General features: G+C 40.6%; 1 protein-coding gene across 2 annotated transcripts; it reads left to right on the top strand.

Annotated features, from left to right (window-relative positions):
* The first annotated feature begins 564 nt into the window (after positions 1-564).
* rprd2a (regulation of nuclear pre-mRNA domain containing 2a) lies at positions 565-15,855 on the top strand. 2 transcript variants are annotated; one of them, XR_006007548.1, is made up of 12 exons: positions 565-1,042; positions 6,025-6,154; positions 6,346-6,497; positions 6,715-6,767; positions 6,935-7,061; positions 7,190-7,365; positions 7,812-8,154; positions 9,291-9,464; positions 9,655-9,831; positions 9,935-12,006; positions 15,333-15,508; positions 15,642-15,855. XR_006007548.1 is itself a non-coding variant. In XM_041956034.1 (10 exons), the coding sequence occupies exons 1-10, from the start codon at positions 868-870 to the stop codon at positions 11,674-11,676; spliced, it is 3,249 nt and encodes a 1,082-aa protein (XP_041811968.1). In that variant the 5' UTR covers positions 565-867; the 3' UTR covers positions 11,677-13,248. The 2 variants fall into 2 exon arrangements, 1 of the variants encoding a protein (XP_041811968.1); XM_041956034.1 differs by lacking the exons at positions 15,333-15,508; positions 15,642-15,855 and having other exon boundaries at positions 9,935-13,248.
* Positions 15,856-16,086: the final 231 nt, after the last annotated feature.

The raw sequence follows: 16,086 nt of genomic DNA, 5'->3' as shown, positions 1-16,086 counted from the left end.
AAATACTTAAGCTTTACAAGAGAATTTCCATTTTATGCTACTACTTGTCCACTGCATTTCAGAGGGGGATATAGTATGTTTTACACCACTACATTTATTTGACAGCTACTAGTTACATTTAAAAAGCTTTTTAATGAACAATATATGAACTGCCCGGTAATATTAATCAGTAAAAACTGGCCCTACATTCATGCATCAGTATTATTAAGAGAAAAGTGTCTATATAATGATCTATAACACTTCTATAGGGGGCATCCTTATTTTTGATCATTTATGTTCTTTTTGCTGATAAAACCTGTGTTTTCAACCAGGTTAAATTTTGAAAGCAGTACTCTTATTGCCATTGTGTCTTAACATTGTTGTATTTGCTGTTTATTTATCTGAATACTTCTTCCACCACGGTTTCACTTCCACTGTACATGCCATACAATTAATAGGTTTCCTCTGCTACCCATAACACGCAGCAGGGGGCGCTGATAAATATGAGCTTCCGCGGCACTGGGTGGCGCCATACAAAGGTCGTGTTTGCGGAAGTATCCTTCATCAGCAACGAGTAAACAGCAGGATGCGTAGACATACAGGATATCGCAAGGCGCTAAGTTTAAGCCTAAAATGTTAAACGATATAAGCTATTACCTCTGATTCAGAAGCTCACGGTGGACATTTCTAAACGCAGAAAGTGACTGGAATTAGCGTACCGAACATTTAAGCGTTTGGAACATTACAATGACAACTGAAGGGCTGTTAAATAAGATGATGCCTTTGCTATGTTAAGCTAGCATGCTAAGCTAAGTGCTAGCCACGGCTAACCTCATTTGGTTTTTGGAATGGATCTATAGGTAAAGCGTAGCGCGAGCTCCCCCGGACATGGCAGCAGGAGCAGGGGCCGCTTCTGGCGGCTCTCTAGAGTCTAGTTTAGACAAGAAGTTTCAAAGCGTCACAAACACGATGGATTCAATCCAAGGACTGTCAACGTGGTGCATTGACAACAAGAAGTACCACAGTCTGATTGTACGACACTGGATGAAGTGTTTAAGAAAATGTAAGTAGCTTCACTACGTAACCTGTTAAGATGACAGTTGCTACTTCAGTTGTAAGCGTGATCTAGTTTGGACACAACGCATTGCAGTCCTTTATTGTTTAAAGTAACTATATGAGAGAATATTTTTGCTGTTTTTGACTTACTAACCGTCAAATTTGTCCTAGTTTGGAGCACTGGGAAATAGTGAAATAAAAAACGTGGACTCCTCGTAATTTAGCCAGCCAGCACCTAGCTAACACGGTTAAGTTTATACAAGAGCCTTGCTTGAAAAGTAGTTCTTCTCGCTTGACATGTAATATTTTATAATGCTAATGTAAACTAGTGCTACCTCATTTCCCGACATTTGAAACTTAACAAAGCTATTTAAATGCCTCGTCAAGGGGGATGTTTGATTTTGCGTCTTGAACTGCAGTTGTCAAGTGTTAATCAAGGATTGATCACCAGCCAGCAAAAGCGTCCAAAAAGTCCCAGTTTCAATGTGAATCAATGGCTTTTTAGCAATTTGATTAGGCTTACTTAAAAATCTGTTTGGGAACTTCCACCACTAAATGACAGTATCAACAGAGATTTGCATTATCACATTATCCTGTGGCATTATCATGTGGAGGATTATATTGTGCTCACGTGGTGCATTTTCGAATATAGTCCTAGCAGAGTATAGCAGTATGCGTCAAAGCAGTAGGTCAAAACGGTAGTGTGATGGTTGCACTGTGCTTGATGGAAACTTAGATACAAAAGGGACAGAAACAAATTTCTCTCCCAGGACCTCCCAAACAGGTTAACCTGGTGATGGTGTTACTTTGTTCCGTGTATTGTTCTAAGACTACTGTATCTGAAATAATCTCTTTTTAATAATTACCTTTTTTTTTAGTTCAGGTTCATCTGGTCTTTTATGAGTTGAATCATTTGTGAACATCTCAACCCACAGTCAAACAGCTAAATTTGCTTTGCCATTGTCTGTAGAAAAGGTGCTTGTTTGAGTAAAAGCACCAGCACACATGCAGTGTTGTGACATGATTTATTTTGAAATTCACGCTGTTCCGTTTGCTGTTCCTATTTTTTATGTGTCAAAAGGTGGTTGCTAGTGGTGGCAAAGGAATTATTTGCCAGTTTAACTAAATGGTTGCCAATGGCATGCTGGCAACAATTACGGTCAAGCCCTGCCTTCAACACTAGGAGGAAATTCAGTTAACACTTTTCCCAGCTTTGCACCTTGTATGGCATTCGCATGAGCTGCCTCTGTTGAGTTGAGGTCTTGAAACTATTCTAGTCTTTGTTTCTGCTTGTGTTCATAGTTTTGGCTTTGTGTAATTTAAGCTTTGTTCTGTTTCTTAGTGTGACTGATTGTAAAGTTTGGAATTGGTATTTTGCTGAGCACAACAGCAAGGCCTGTCCTCTCGCTGTAATCAGCGTGTAAATGTTTAAACAATAACAGGTTGTACTTCTCAGTCTGAGGTTTGAAGCATGGTGTCGTCTTGTGAAAAGCTGTCTTCCCGTTGGCCTTGGTTAAACAGCTGTGTTTTAGACTGAGAACGTTTCTATAAAAAAAAAAGTATTTCATGAGCATGCTGAGCTTGCATGAGCTGACATGTGACTTGTAGACCTGAGTTTTCTGTATGCAGCAAGCATTGTAAGTCTAGTACCAGCCTTGATGCTTGAGTAATCATTGTCAAAGAGTTCTCTGAAAACGTTTTTCAAGAGCGAACAAGGTCAAAACAAAAGGAAGATGATGAAGGATATATTTGTTAGATTTATTAAATGAATTGCACATGGTAGCCAAGTGCTTATAACTGCTTGAATTATGCATTTATTCATGTAATATTAACACCTGAATACGTAAATTAATATATTAATGCTGCCCGGCTAAAACAATATGTCAGTTTATTGATAAGTCGATTGACAAAATGATGATGATTGATTGTTAGATTATTTATTTTAAAAAATTCTGAATGTTTATTGCTTCCTGCTGCTCAAAATATGAGGCAATGCTGCTTTTCTCTGTTTTGTGTGCTGTTAATGAAATATCCTTGGGTTGCTTGGACAAATGACAATTTTTAATTATTTTTTTTATATTTTTAGACCAAACAATTAAAAAGCCATTGGGCAGATGAGTTGATAATAAACACAATCTTTAATTGCACCCGTAGAATGTAAAACATAAAATCAGCTTTGGAGAAAGAAGCAAGCATATGCCAGATTTTGAAAGAATACAACGCCTATCGTCACACCCCCCTCCAAAGCCACTCCCCTGTGTGCTGCAGAGCAGCGCATCCTTGTCGTTGCTATCTGTATCCAACCACCTCGTGCCTCATTCACATGTAAGAAGACAGCTAATATTGTCATACTGAATCTAAACAAACATGGTTATTGTTAATATCCACAGCTATCAGGCTAGCACGTTAGTATTGAGAAATTTTGAGAACTAGCTCACTGTAGCTTTAACAGAATCTTCTAAAAAACCTCACCCACCCTAACTTTAATAGGGTTTAATAATCTTTTGGTGATGACCGTTAGCTTTAACATTTTTTTTCAAGGCCAGCATGATCTGAGGAGAATCTGTGATGTGTGATGACATTGTTCAATATTTTAATGATTATGTGACTTGTGATAAATACATTTTGAATATTATATAATAGTTATAAAATGGTTATAAAGCTATAAATGATGAAGAAAGTGCTATTTAGCAGGTTAGCATTATTTTATTTGCTTTTGCATTTCATATCTGCCATTTCATGGAATGTTTATATAGATGGATCAACGCAGGAAAGTCTTTCGGCTCATGGTTCTAGTCTTCTTTTTTTTAATGTAACCTATAGCTGCTATCAGTAACAGTCAAAATACACATAACAGGCATTACATTCGATTTTGTTTATTGTCTATTCCATTATGCTAACCTGAAGAGGTCCTTGTTTTTGAATAATGGAGATTTGTCTTTTTTGGGTGTTGGTTTTGTGTTGCTGTTTTGATGGTGATTTTCACATCCACTGCAGCAGGAGAAATGCAATTTAATGGTGAAGCTTGGTGCCATGGTTGGCTGCAAGACTTTGGCTTTACTCTAAAACTCCATGAAAGTGGAGAAGTTTGTCAAAACTCAGAGGTGGCCTTGGCTCACTAGTGTCTGTCTTTGTCACAGCTTGCTGTTTGTGTTTAAAGTAGTGGGTTGTAAAATGGGTTTCAGTCAGCTCAAATGCAGTTCGACTGAGACTTTATGTGGATTACAATTTAGTCAGATTTTGCTCTGCTGGATAGATCACACATTTGATCTATCAAATGGCAATGTAATACAAAAATGTAACTGGCAGTTTACTTTGCAGTAACTTGAAAATAAATCTTTTTCTGGTGTAGATGTTTTGGTTGATACTAAATACATGAGTCCATGAATGCCTAGAGATTTTATGGTTGACCCAGTAGTAGTTAAACCCATCACCATTAGTTGTAGTCAAGTACTAGTCAATATCTAACTCCTGAACTTTGTGCTTTGGGTAAGAAATGTGGCTTTCTTTCTATCACTTGCGGGGTTTAAGCAAGTGCAACCCTGATTGTAATCATTTGCAAATGATCTGTGTTTACCGACAACAGTTTCACAAAGTGTTCCTGAGCCCATGTACTAATATCCTTTATACAATCATGCCTTCGCAAAGTGGTGAACCTCGCTCCACCCTTGCTTGTGACTGACTGAGCCTTTCCAGGATGCTCCTTTCATACCCAATCATGACACTATCACCTGTTACCAATGAACCTGTTTACCTGAGGAATGATCCAAACAGGTGTTTTTGGAGAATTCCACAATTTTCTCAGTCTTTTGTAGCTCCTGTTTGAAACGTGTTGCCGGATCAGATTCAGAATAAGCATATATTTACAGAAAAAAAATGAAGTTGATGAGGTAAAACATTAAATAGATTGTCTTTGTGCTGTTTTCAATTGAGTAAATGTCAAAAACAATTTGGTTTACAAAGCGTCCCACCTCTTTTGGAATTAGGGTTGCTATGGAAACTTTGTTAGTAGATTTATTGGTCGTTGAAACCAGTTGATTTTGAAGATTTGCTTCACCCTTTGATCGCAGTTATTTTTTAAAATGCTTTGCAACCTGATAAAAATGCGTTCAATTTTAGCTAGGTAATGATCAGTTTCCTGATTTTTTTTTTTGCATTGCAGGACATGAATTGTCCAAACTGGATCTGTTAATGTAGTTACTTTGCATTTGTCTGTTTTTTTCACATATACTCTGATGAGATAATTTCATTATGCAGTTGAAAAGTTTGGTTGTTTTGGGGAATTAAAGAAAAGGTTTTGTGGGAAAGTGTGTAAAGTAAAAAAAGACCTGTGTTAATTTAAAATTATACTCAGTCCTGTGTGTGAAACTCAATAAGCTGTTATTGCACTCTCTCTCTTTAAAGCTCTCTGTTGTAATAATAAAAAGTGAAATAGCAACAAGCCTTGTGATGATGGTGTAATGTTATGTTGCATAGCCTGAGGTTGATTAAGTGTCATATATCCATTGACTACACGCTCTCTTACATTATGTACTTTCACTTGGTTTTTTGATCAATTCGGATCTCTAATAAATAATTCTGATTAGTTCATGAATGATTATTGCCCTCTATTTATCTGTCTTTAAGTTATTCAGAGCGATTGAGTAGTTGTTATTGCAATTGATTAAGTAAAAATACCAAACATTTTAGATATACAGCTTAACAAATATGAAGCTTTCTTTGCATTTCCCATTTACCATCATTACAAAATTAATATGTTTTTGTGTTTGGCTGCTGGTCAGACTAATAAGTGATGTGTTTAGGTCCTGGTAATAGGTGATGGATGCTTTTTACAGTGCAGTACGTGATTGCTTATTACTTACCATTGTTGTCTACAAATGTTTGAAAACTGTCCAAAGACATGAGCCTCTTTCATGTTATTTGGATTGAACTCCTACCTCAGCAGAATATTACTGTCTCTAACGTTACTGCCTCTCTTTCATCACACAGCTAATGCCTCACACAGGCTGAACCTTTTTTACCTGGCCAACGATGTCATTCAGAACTGTAAAAGGAAAAATGCCATTGTTTACCGTACGGCGTTCGCTGAGGTGCTTCCTGAAGCCTTCGTGTTGGTCAAGTAAGTAGTTACATAGCGAAATGTACCTGTCTTTCCTCTCCTTCCTTTTAACCTCATCCTTTGTCTGTCTCCTCTGCCGTAGCTTTTGTTTTATTAATTCCTCACACTTAAATTAACCAAATGTCATAACAAAAAAAAACCATAAATCTCTTGGCTCGTCCTTATTCTGTCCTTCCCACTCCTTTCTCCAGCTCTGACGGTGACCCTAAGGTAATTAAACCGGTGGAGAGGATACTGTCCATCTGGGAGGACAGGGGTGTGTATTCAGGAACACTCATTGCTGAGCTTAGGAGTAGCTTAGCCAAAGAGGAGTCCCCACCTGAGACACCTGTGGAGCAAAAAAGTAAGTGTGTTTGTTCTTAGTCTTATTTTATTTAGACATTTTCATTATTTCATAATCCAGACTTGGCATCCATAATGATTTTATTTATCACAGTGTGTTGTTGTTCTCTTATGTAACCCTGTTTTTAACATGACGTTTTTATTTAGTTGTGTTTCGTTATCCAAATGCTCAGTACATTGCTTGGGTGTGATCGCTCATTTTTATTGTTATTTTCCAGCTCCAGTTGAGTCTAAAGCAGATCTGAGGTCCAAGGTTGTCGCTGAGTTTGTGGTAAGCAGGACATTGAACTTGTAAGATAAACTAAACCCAAACTAACTTGCAACATATTTTACAAAGCAAGCTAATAAAATCAATTATTGTCGTAGTTATCCTCTTTTCTCCTTTACTCAAATGTTGTGTTTGTCTGACATTGTGGCTAACTGCTTCCTCTGCTTTAGCCCCAGGCACTATTAGATAAACTGTGCAAGTACAGGAGATCTGTGGAAGAGATTGACCTCAGAGAGAAACAGCTGACAGCTATGAGGGTCGACATCTGCAATTCTGAGGCCCTCAAGAAGCTCAAAGGTGCCTGTTTTAGTTCCTTTCTACTCTTGTACTGCCTATCCTATTACAACACACACCTACCTGAAGCTTTCAAGTGTTTTTTCTCTTTCTTACCTCAAAAATCATCCTTACATGCCTGATTCTTACAGATAAGGCAGGAGGAAAGAAGTTTTCCAAGGACTTTGAGGAAGGAAGTGCGCAACTACAGGAGTTTGTCAAGTTCCTTGACAAACAATCCAAAACAGGGCCTCCTCTTATGGAGGCCCTCAGCAATGCAGATATCTTCTACGAGATGCAGTACAATGAGGTCAAGATTGTTGCTAATGTGAGTGACAGATGTATTATTTAGTCAGATATGTGTTGTATTGTTTACATTCAAATTCCCAATCGTAATAAGCTTAAATTATTTGTAGCTCTTGTTACAGACCCAAAATGAATACAGGATCACTTCATCACAACCTTCGCTTCACAACATTGATTTTAGTACAGTTACGCCAGCATTGATTGTCAGCCTGACCTGGAGTCATCTTGTCCAGGCTCTTATTTGTGTATATATGAAGAACAAAATGAAAATGATCCATGTTGACCTGCGTGTTCAAAATAATTTTTACTGTTTTATTGCCGTATGAGCAAACCTGAGGGATTGAGGGCACATGTTCAATCTTGAAAATACTAGGCATACAATAGATATAGATTGCTGTCTATAAAAGCCGTTGCTTTGTTTTTGTTTTACTTCTCACGTACTGATAATCCGTCACCTCTCCTTTCAAGGCCTACCAGACGTTCGCTAACCGGGTGTCCCACCTGAAGCGTAAGCTGGACGCCCTGAAGGCCACCTTGCCAGACCTGGACGAGTCACCCATCCCCTCACCCTCTGCAGATGCACCGTCTCCAACGGGCTCAGAGTCCCCTTTTCACGGCCTGGAATTGGCCAACCCCGATCCAGATCTTGATGGCTCTGCAATGGATGACGAGGCAGAGGCACCAGCCCCGAGCCCTCTGTCCTCACCAGGAGGATCCCCCAAGCCCACAGAGCCACTCGGGGAGAATGACAATCGCGAAGTGGAAGACATGGAGCTCTCTGAAGAAGAAATGGACAGCGGTGGCATTATAGGTAATGAGTGGGCTCGCTTAATGACTGATAGCACAGCGAGGGCTTTTTAAATGCTGTATTTATAAAGGCTGTTTGATTATTTTCTGTGGCAGCGTTATGCAGAAAATGTGTTGAAATCATGTAAATGAGAAGCACCACCAAAATTAGGCAAGTGAAGTCACTGACTCATGCAGAAAATCACACAAAACTCTTATCACAGCTTTCATATGTCAACAAAGACCATCCAAGCACTTCTTCCAATCTGTGTTCCAGCCAGTTTCACTGGAACACTTCCCCACCCGTAGAGCCTTCTCTAACTATAATGAGACACATTTTTTACAGCTACAGGCAGCCACATATAGGATCTGCCGTTTTACTGTTTTTTTATGTCCAGTTAATTCTTTTATTGGCTACGACACCTGCTGCTTATCTTATATCATCTGTGTTAACTATCACACTCAACTCTAATGGTTTAACGTATGATCGGTGTGTTCATGTACTTAAATTTGTTAATTAGCCATATGTAAAGATGGTTTTATGCTGTTTCTTGTGTGTGATTTACTGAGAGAAAAGTTATTTTGCTTTCGATGCTGTACTCTGCTGTATGTGCGGCTATACACTGATCATTTTTTTGATTGTTATGTGACTTTTTGAGAATTAATTGGGAATAGAATCAACTTCAATCACATTAATTGACAATGAAATAATCATTAGTTGCAGCCCTAATTAACTTGAACCTCAAGCACAATATCTTATAGCCATTGTTAGATAGTTTGTCATTATACCCTTAGCATTGTGTAGTGGTAGTAGTTTTGCAGCTTTGTATTTTAACTTGCTTTATAAAGGCTGCTTATAAAAGCTGCCTTTTTTCTAGCTTCATTTTCTTAGATGGATGACTTGTGTATTATGATTTTGTTTTTCACCGAAAGCCAGTGAGACTGTGTTAAAATGTTTTTGGCAGCATATTCCCCTCCATTATTTTTATTGGCAGTGATTTCTCTGGTGCTATAAATCATCTGCACTTGTAGGAAAACTATGACAAAATGAATTGTGTTGCCTAATTACAAATATGAAACACTGGTCGTCTTGTTTTATTACATAGACGGCAGATCCGATAGCATCTCAACTCTCTCTCACTGTCGTATTTTTCTGCTCAGTTGAGGAGCAGATCGAGCGCCCTGCCCACCCAGCGGTGTCCTCTGCAGTCCCTGCAAAAACGGAGCGTTCAGTCACGCCCCCTGTAGCAGCCCCCGCAGCAGCTGTGGAAAGTGTTGATCTGAGTAAAATTGGCTCCATCCTCAACAGTTTAAGCTCAGTCATGAAGAACACAGGTGAGTGCTGGTGGCTATTCTAACAACATAAAAACTGGTGATGCAATACCTCACCTTTACCTCTGTTGTCCATCTTAAAAAACGTGTTTTTGCTTGGTTGTAAATGTCCCAGAATTCACTATTAAGACACTTCTCGATGATAAGTTATAGTGATTTACAATGAAAGTGAGTGTCCCTCTCTGTCTCTCAGGACCAGTAGTGGAGAGTGCTGCTGCCCCTTCACGCTCCTCATTTAAAACCACACCTGCTGCTTCTGTGGCCTCTCAGGATGCCAGTTCACTCGTAAGCTTTCTTTCCAAGGTGGACGTGAGTCCTGCAGACCTCCTCGGTGCTCTCTCCAAAGTCCAGGGCCAAGGCAGCCTTGATGGTGAGAATAAGGAGTTCTTGTATCATGTATCTTTTTTATCTCATACATTATAGCAGCAAGATTGCTGAAAACGCCTTTCTGTGTTCTCCCTTTCCTCATTTAGGCGTCACTTCTCTTCTGAGCAGCCCAGCAGCAAATGTCTCCTCAGATTCCTCCAGTACAGGCAAGATTCCTCCCTGTCCTTCAACCACATCTGCGTCAGCAGTGCCCTCTCAGAGCCTGTCTCTCTCCTCTGTTGCACCTGCGCCTTCTTCGCCCTGCTCCACTGTAAGGCAGAACACAAGCTCCCAAGCCCCCCCTCAGACCTCCAACCCAGCCTCTGCCCTGGTCCAGGCTCTCCATAGAGACATGGATTTGACTACAGAGCCCGAACCGTCCGTGTCGTCTAAAAGTTTAGAGTCTAAAATACACAACTTCCTGCAGGGGAACTCTGCTTTCAGTGCATTTGACCTGGGCTTTTCTACGCACCCAGTGCAGGGAGGGGATACTCTCAGCCCAGTACCTGGGGCAGACACCCAGGATGGGACTCCAGTGCGGGACGAGGGCGGAGGCACCCCAACTCAAGATGAGATCATGGACAAGCACGTGGTGGCCCCGTTCACTGCCGGCACAAATCAGCCATCTATTGGAGAAACTTTTAAAACTGCTCCTATTGTATACCAGAACAGCAGTCAGCAGAACCCCAACAATCCCCAACAGCAAGCTCACTTGCAGCCAGGTGTAGCTCAGAATGGGCAGGTCTACCAGCCGTACCCATATGGCAAACATGAGATGCCAGAGCATGGGATCACTGCACCTGTCGCACATTACCACCAGATTTCCGCACAAACAGGAGGGCCAGTGCCTGGGGAAAGAGCCCCAGGCAGTGCCAGTAGCACACAGACAGTTGAAGGCTTTCAGGGGGTGACTGAAAGGGGTTGGTATGGGGACATTTACCCAGAGGGCAACTCTCAGCAGCCCAGTGGCTACAATGTGACAGTGCCCAGAGGTTTGGGAGATAACAGGACGTCAGTACTTTATCCATACCAAGCAGAGCAAACTCAGCAACCTCAAGAGTTGGCCTCCCAGCAGGGTGCCGCTGCATCCCCTGGTTACCTCAGAAGCGCCCTCCCCCCTGTTCCAAAATTGCCTCCCCCTCCTCATGGCTTTGACGGCCCTCCATCCATGACCGGCGGTGTGATGACTCCCCAAGAACATCATCAGCTGCCGCATCGTGCAGACTCAAGGGAGGTGATTGGGGCCAGAGTCGACAGTGTCATCAGTGGAATGGTGGTCCACGACCATCAGCACAAATCCATATTTCATCCAGATGATCCGCTGTATGACCTTGACCGACCTCATCCTCCTCACCCTGACAATTTACGCCCTCACCCTGATGACCTGCGCTACCATGAGGACCCAGAGCGTTACCATGATGAGCTCCACCATCGAGATGCCCTTTTCTTTCAAGATGACTCTTTCCACCACCAAGATGATCCATATTACAGGCCAGGCAGCCCCCCTCACCAATATCCCAGAGTTCGGGGGCGCCTCACCCCCCCTCTCTCACCCTCAGAGGACCCTTACTTTGCCCATGACCACCAATGGCACGGGCCTCATCCTCCGCACTACACTCCAAGGAGACCACCACCTCATCTTGAAATCCGTCATCCCGGTCTGCGGCCTCCACATCGGCCTCCCCACCCAGCACACCACCCACACCCCAGAGGACCCCCACGTGCACCATTTCCTCGTTTCCATGGCCCCGATCCAAGGTTGAGAGGCAAGCGTCCTGGTCCAAGAGGAGGGGGAAATGCTGGTCCAATGTTCGTCCCGAAAAGACCTTTTCTACCCCCACGGTACTGACTTTGGGCTCTTTAAATCACTGTGGATGCCATGAACGCTGGGCAGGACTTGCCAGTCACTGAGTGTTTAGCTCCACACCCTGCCATGAGAATCTGAAAATGTGTGTGGATAAAAGTGCAGATAGTGAGGGGGGGCATCAGGACACAAAGTTATTCTGCAGAAGAAATCATTCCGCAGCTACAAGAAGAAAAATGGAAACGGCGAAGAGTGAAGGATGTGTAGAAGGCTGAGGAGAACAACAGACAACACCAGGAGATATAAGAGAAGGCGGAGGCTCTGAGAGGGCTGCTGAACTGAAGAGGGAAGACAGAAGATTAAAGAAAATAAGAGGTGGATATATATAATTCACTTTTTGTGTTATTTGCTCCAGTTTGAAGCATTGCATTAAATATGTAATTTAGCATCAGTTCGATATAGGTCAGAGTGTGTGCATGGTATGCGTGTGTGCATGTGGTCAAGTGTCAAGTCAATTAGTCACAGAAGTTGAATCTGGAGATAGCTATTTTTTTGCTAAGAGAGTAACAAAAGAATGTAGTCGATGCAATGTTTCTGCTATTCTTTAGTTTTTCAGTGAGCAGTTTTGACTGCTTCTCCTCCATATCAGCAGCATCGGAGCAACTTTTGGTCAAACACCAATCGAGATTTCACTTTGGGTATGAAAAACAGAGTGTGTGTTATAAAATTTATGTTCCTTCCACCATACACGTTTGCATATTTGGGGGAAATGATTTTTCATTGATTTTTTTTTCAACTCCGAATGCTATATTTGTGAAGCGATGCTTTTTTTCACTGCGTAAGATCCCTTCGGCGATAGTTTTACGTCTCGTTGAGGTCGTTGAAGGACAGCGGCACAAATCTATTCAAAGAGAGAAACACGTGTGAAAGTTAACTTTTTCAGCCTCCAACACCGACGCAGAAGAAGTGCATTTTTGGAGGGGATGAAGATACTCGACTTCAGTTTCGTTTTACTTGTACTGACTAATAAAAATCTGAGTTTGAAACACTCTGTTGTTTTATTTCTTTCCTCTGATCCTTGGACTGTTGCACCCACTGCCTTAAACTTTTAACCATCATCTGCACATGCCTCAACTAAATTATCTTTCTGTCCATCACCAGAAAAAATGGCACACCTACTGTGTCTGTGAAGTCCATATAAGCAAATACAGGTTGCATCACTCACAGTTTAATGCATTTTGTACGATTATGCTTTGCAATTCGAGGTCAGTATTTCACCACTGTTTTATATTATATTTTAATACAGATATTTTTGTAAAAAGTCTTAGGTACGGGTTTGATCCACTAAAGTGACTAAAATAGGTTTCTGTTGCCATGCTGCATAATTTCAGAGAGGTAAAAGTAATGTTGCACTCAAAGCAGAAATAGGCCGATCTCCTCCACATTTACTGTATTTAAATAGTCACTAAATAAACCGCATTATGTTTTTGTACCATGTAGGTACTTTCTGTTCCTACAACTAAGATGCAGCCATTTTTAAAGAAAAGTAAAGTATAAAAGGAAATTGAGTATGCTCCAGATAGATAGGCATTCAATCAATAGACATGAGACAAGAAGTACACTTGATAAAGGAACGTCCACACCGAGGTTGCACGCTTCAACCTGTGTGGACGTTCCAGTTGTTTGATGTCAGTTTTCAGTTTAATCGGTTTGCTAAAATCTCAACCACATGTATGATTACTCAGTGTAGTCAGTTGTAGAAAACAGACAAGTTTCATATTGACTGTATTTTCAGTGGAGTCTGTTATAACTTCTAAAAATCTACCAAATCACTTTCCTACATGAGGCTTGATTGCCTGTGCAAACATTGAGCATTAAAGATCCAGATATCCAATTTAAAATCCTTCCCCATGTCCATGTCACTTTTTTCTTCTGTGCTGCTGGTGTGATGAACACATTTTCAGTTGAGGGTTCATTGCTTCCCTCTGGAAAACAGATGTTTGTTTCCCCCGTGGCACAGTAGAAGGCTCTCTGACTCCTCCAATATTCCTGCCTCTTTAATGGAAGAGGGGGATGTGAGGGACACTTAATCTGTTCCAAACTGGCTCCACACAGGGTTTCAGTGTGGAATCAAGTTTGCAAAACAAAGTGGCAGTCTGTAAGATTAATTAGGTAATTACAAAACAAGTATAAAAGTCCTAGTTTGTAAAATAAAGTCGTACCTTGTTGGATTTTAAGCGTAAAATTTTAAAAAGACTTTTCTTCTTAGATTGTCCAATTAATTAAACCATCAGATTAAACCTAGTTGTGCCAAGTGAATCTTACACTTCCAAACTTTAATTACTCAGAATTTCGTCAGTGAATAAACTAATAATGAACTTTAAGTTGGATTTTATGTTTTATATTCATATTCACTTAAGCAAAAATGCAACTGATTAATCCTGATTAGGCCTTAATCAAGATCATTACAGCCTTTGTTTAGAGAAATTAGTGAAGATTTGAACCAGGCAGCGTTCATGCAACTTTGCAAAATCCAGTGTTGGATGAAACAATGAACAGAAAAACTGAAGCTGAGAGATAATTCAGCACTATTTCTTCGACGTAATGACTTGAATTATGTAGACTTTATTATGACAGAGGCAGGGAGCGGTGATCAGGCCGATTAATAAACGTCACTGAAATAATTAAGTCGTTCAGCGATCTTAGGGCTGGATGACGGAGTTATCCAGATTACAATGTTGACGATTTGACATTAGTCTGGATGTTTTTTCTTCTTCAAAGACAGAAAAGAAGAGTTTAAAGTTAATCTGTAGCTGTTGTCATGGCAACATGTCTGTAAGCAGAGGCGTAGCACAAAACTCTGCACCCTGGCATCCATGTCTATTTATTCTAGTAGCTTTGTGGGCCCTCTGTATACTCAGTGCCCCCTTCCCTTCTCCAATCCCACACCTGTCAAGAACCATAAGGCCAAACCTGCAAAAGTGCAGGCTTATTGACAGTGGGATCAATCATGAAGGCATTTTCAAGCTTTCTGAGGTTTATTATGAAAAAGTCTAATAATCGCTATTAAAATGTTGAAAATGAAGAAAAATAAAAGTTTGCTAAAAAAAAAGATCCAAAACAAATGTTGATACTGTGAGCAAAAACAACTAAAAAAAAAAAAATATGATAATCAGAATTTGTCATTTGAACACTAAAATGCATTAAATAATCAAGCTCAGAAGTTTCTCCCCTTGCTCAAGTTGTTAATGCTATTTAAGCTGCTTTGTATGAGAAGGCTTCATTTAACAGGCTTGTGATGATAACTGTAAAAGCTGTGCACTACCATCACTGGTAGTCTGACCACATTGACTGGTAATATGCAGCTGTGTAGAAGAGGTGAAAGTGTGAAAGCATCATGGAGCACAATGTAGAACAATGCAACAGCACTAACAGTGCAGGGACACATGAAAAGAGAATTCTGAATGAATATCGCTTCACCCAGTGCATGCAGGAAGGCTTCCCAACACACGGTGAAAGATTTGTCTACCTTCAGATGTTGATGTTGTTTATTGCGCCATAATAATTAATAGTTTTGTTTATGAATCTATCCTGAGTGAGAAATTGTGTTTACTTCCTTGAATGTTGCATAAGTCTTCTTTCCCTTGCATTTTAACCTATTTCCTGTTTCATCGCCTCCCTCCTCCTGTTTTCCTCCTCAGGGATCCGGAGCCACACTTTGATGTGTCTGATGTGATGGGAACCTTTTCCACGTGTTAACTGATGGAAGGCGGCGGTGGGGGTTGACGCCGTGGTGGCTCTCCTCTTTGAATCCTGCACCGCTCCCAGTGATGGCTCTTGATGGTCTGACGTGAATGCTGTGCACCACGGCAGCCGAGTAAGCCTCCAGCTTAATACGCCAGATACTGAGCGGCACCAACAGGAAATCAAAACAATCAATACAGGGTGGGAGGAAATATAAATGATGAAATTGTTTTTCTCTTTTCTTGTGTGTGTGTGTGTATGTTTAGTTGTTCGGGAAGCATCACAGGAGAGCAGGAAGTATAGACAGAGAGGCCCGAATGTGTCTGTAAGTACAGCCAGGATGATTTATGTTTTAAATCCTTTATATTTGTCTTTATGTCTCCCTTATACATACAGTTACCTCATGTTGCTTTCATTAAACCCAGGTGTACATGTCCAATATGTAAAAAAAAAGTCTGTTTTGTGAAATAAAGAATTATATTTCATATCAAAATAAAACAATATTGTGTTGTCTGTTATTGTCTTAGAGATGGTCAGGCGATTCAGCTGTTACCCTCAAAATATTAGCTTTTCATAGCCAAGAAAACTTTGTGACAGTGCTCTTTGCCACATAATCCAATGGAATTTAGCTTTTGTCTAGAGTTAGGAGGATTTTCTCAACCCATAAAGGAACAGTAATCCTTCAGTTTAGGTTGAAAAATCAAAGTTATT

The sequence above is a fragment of the Chelmon rostratus genome, chromosome 16 (assembly GCF_017976325.1).
Source record: "Chelmon rostratus isolate fCheRos1 chromosome 16, fCheRos1.pri, whole genome shotgun sequence".
In the NCBI taxonomy this organism is placed as follows: domain Eukaryota; kingdom Metazoa; phylum Chordata; class Actinopteri; order Chaetodontiformes; family Chaetodontidae; genus Chelmon; species Chelmon rostratus.
Note: the sequence above shows the minus strand (reverse complement) of the source record. Positions and strands in the feature narration are given on the sequence as shown.

Bases quoted from the DNA above. Each gene is read 5' to 3' on its own strand.
- rprd2a (XM_041956034.1), top strand. From the start codon at position 868: ATGGCAGCAGGAGCAGGGGCCGCTTCTGGCGGCTCTCTAGAGTCTAGT. The intron at 6,768-6,934 runs GTAAGCAGGACA...CCTCTGCTTTAG, and splicing joins AGGTTGTCGCTGAGTTTGTG to CCCCAGGCACTATTAGATAA. The intron at 7,366-7,811 runs GTGAGTGACAGA...TCTCCTTTCAAG, and splicing joins AGGTCAAGATTGTTGCTAAT to GCCTACCAGACGTTCGCTAA.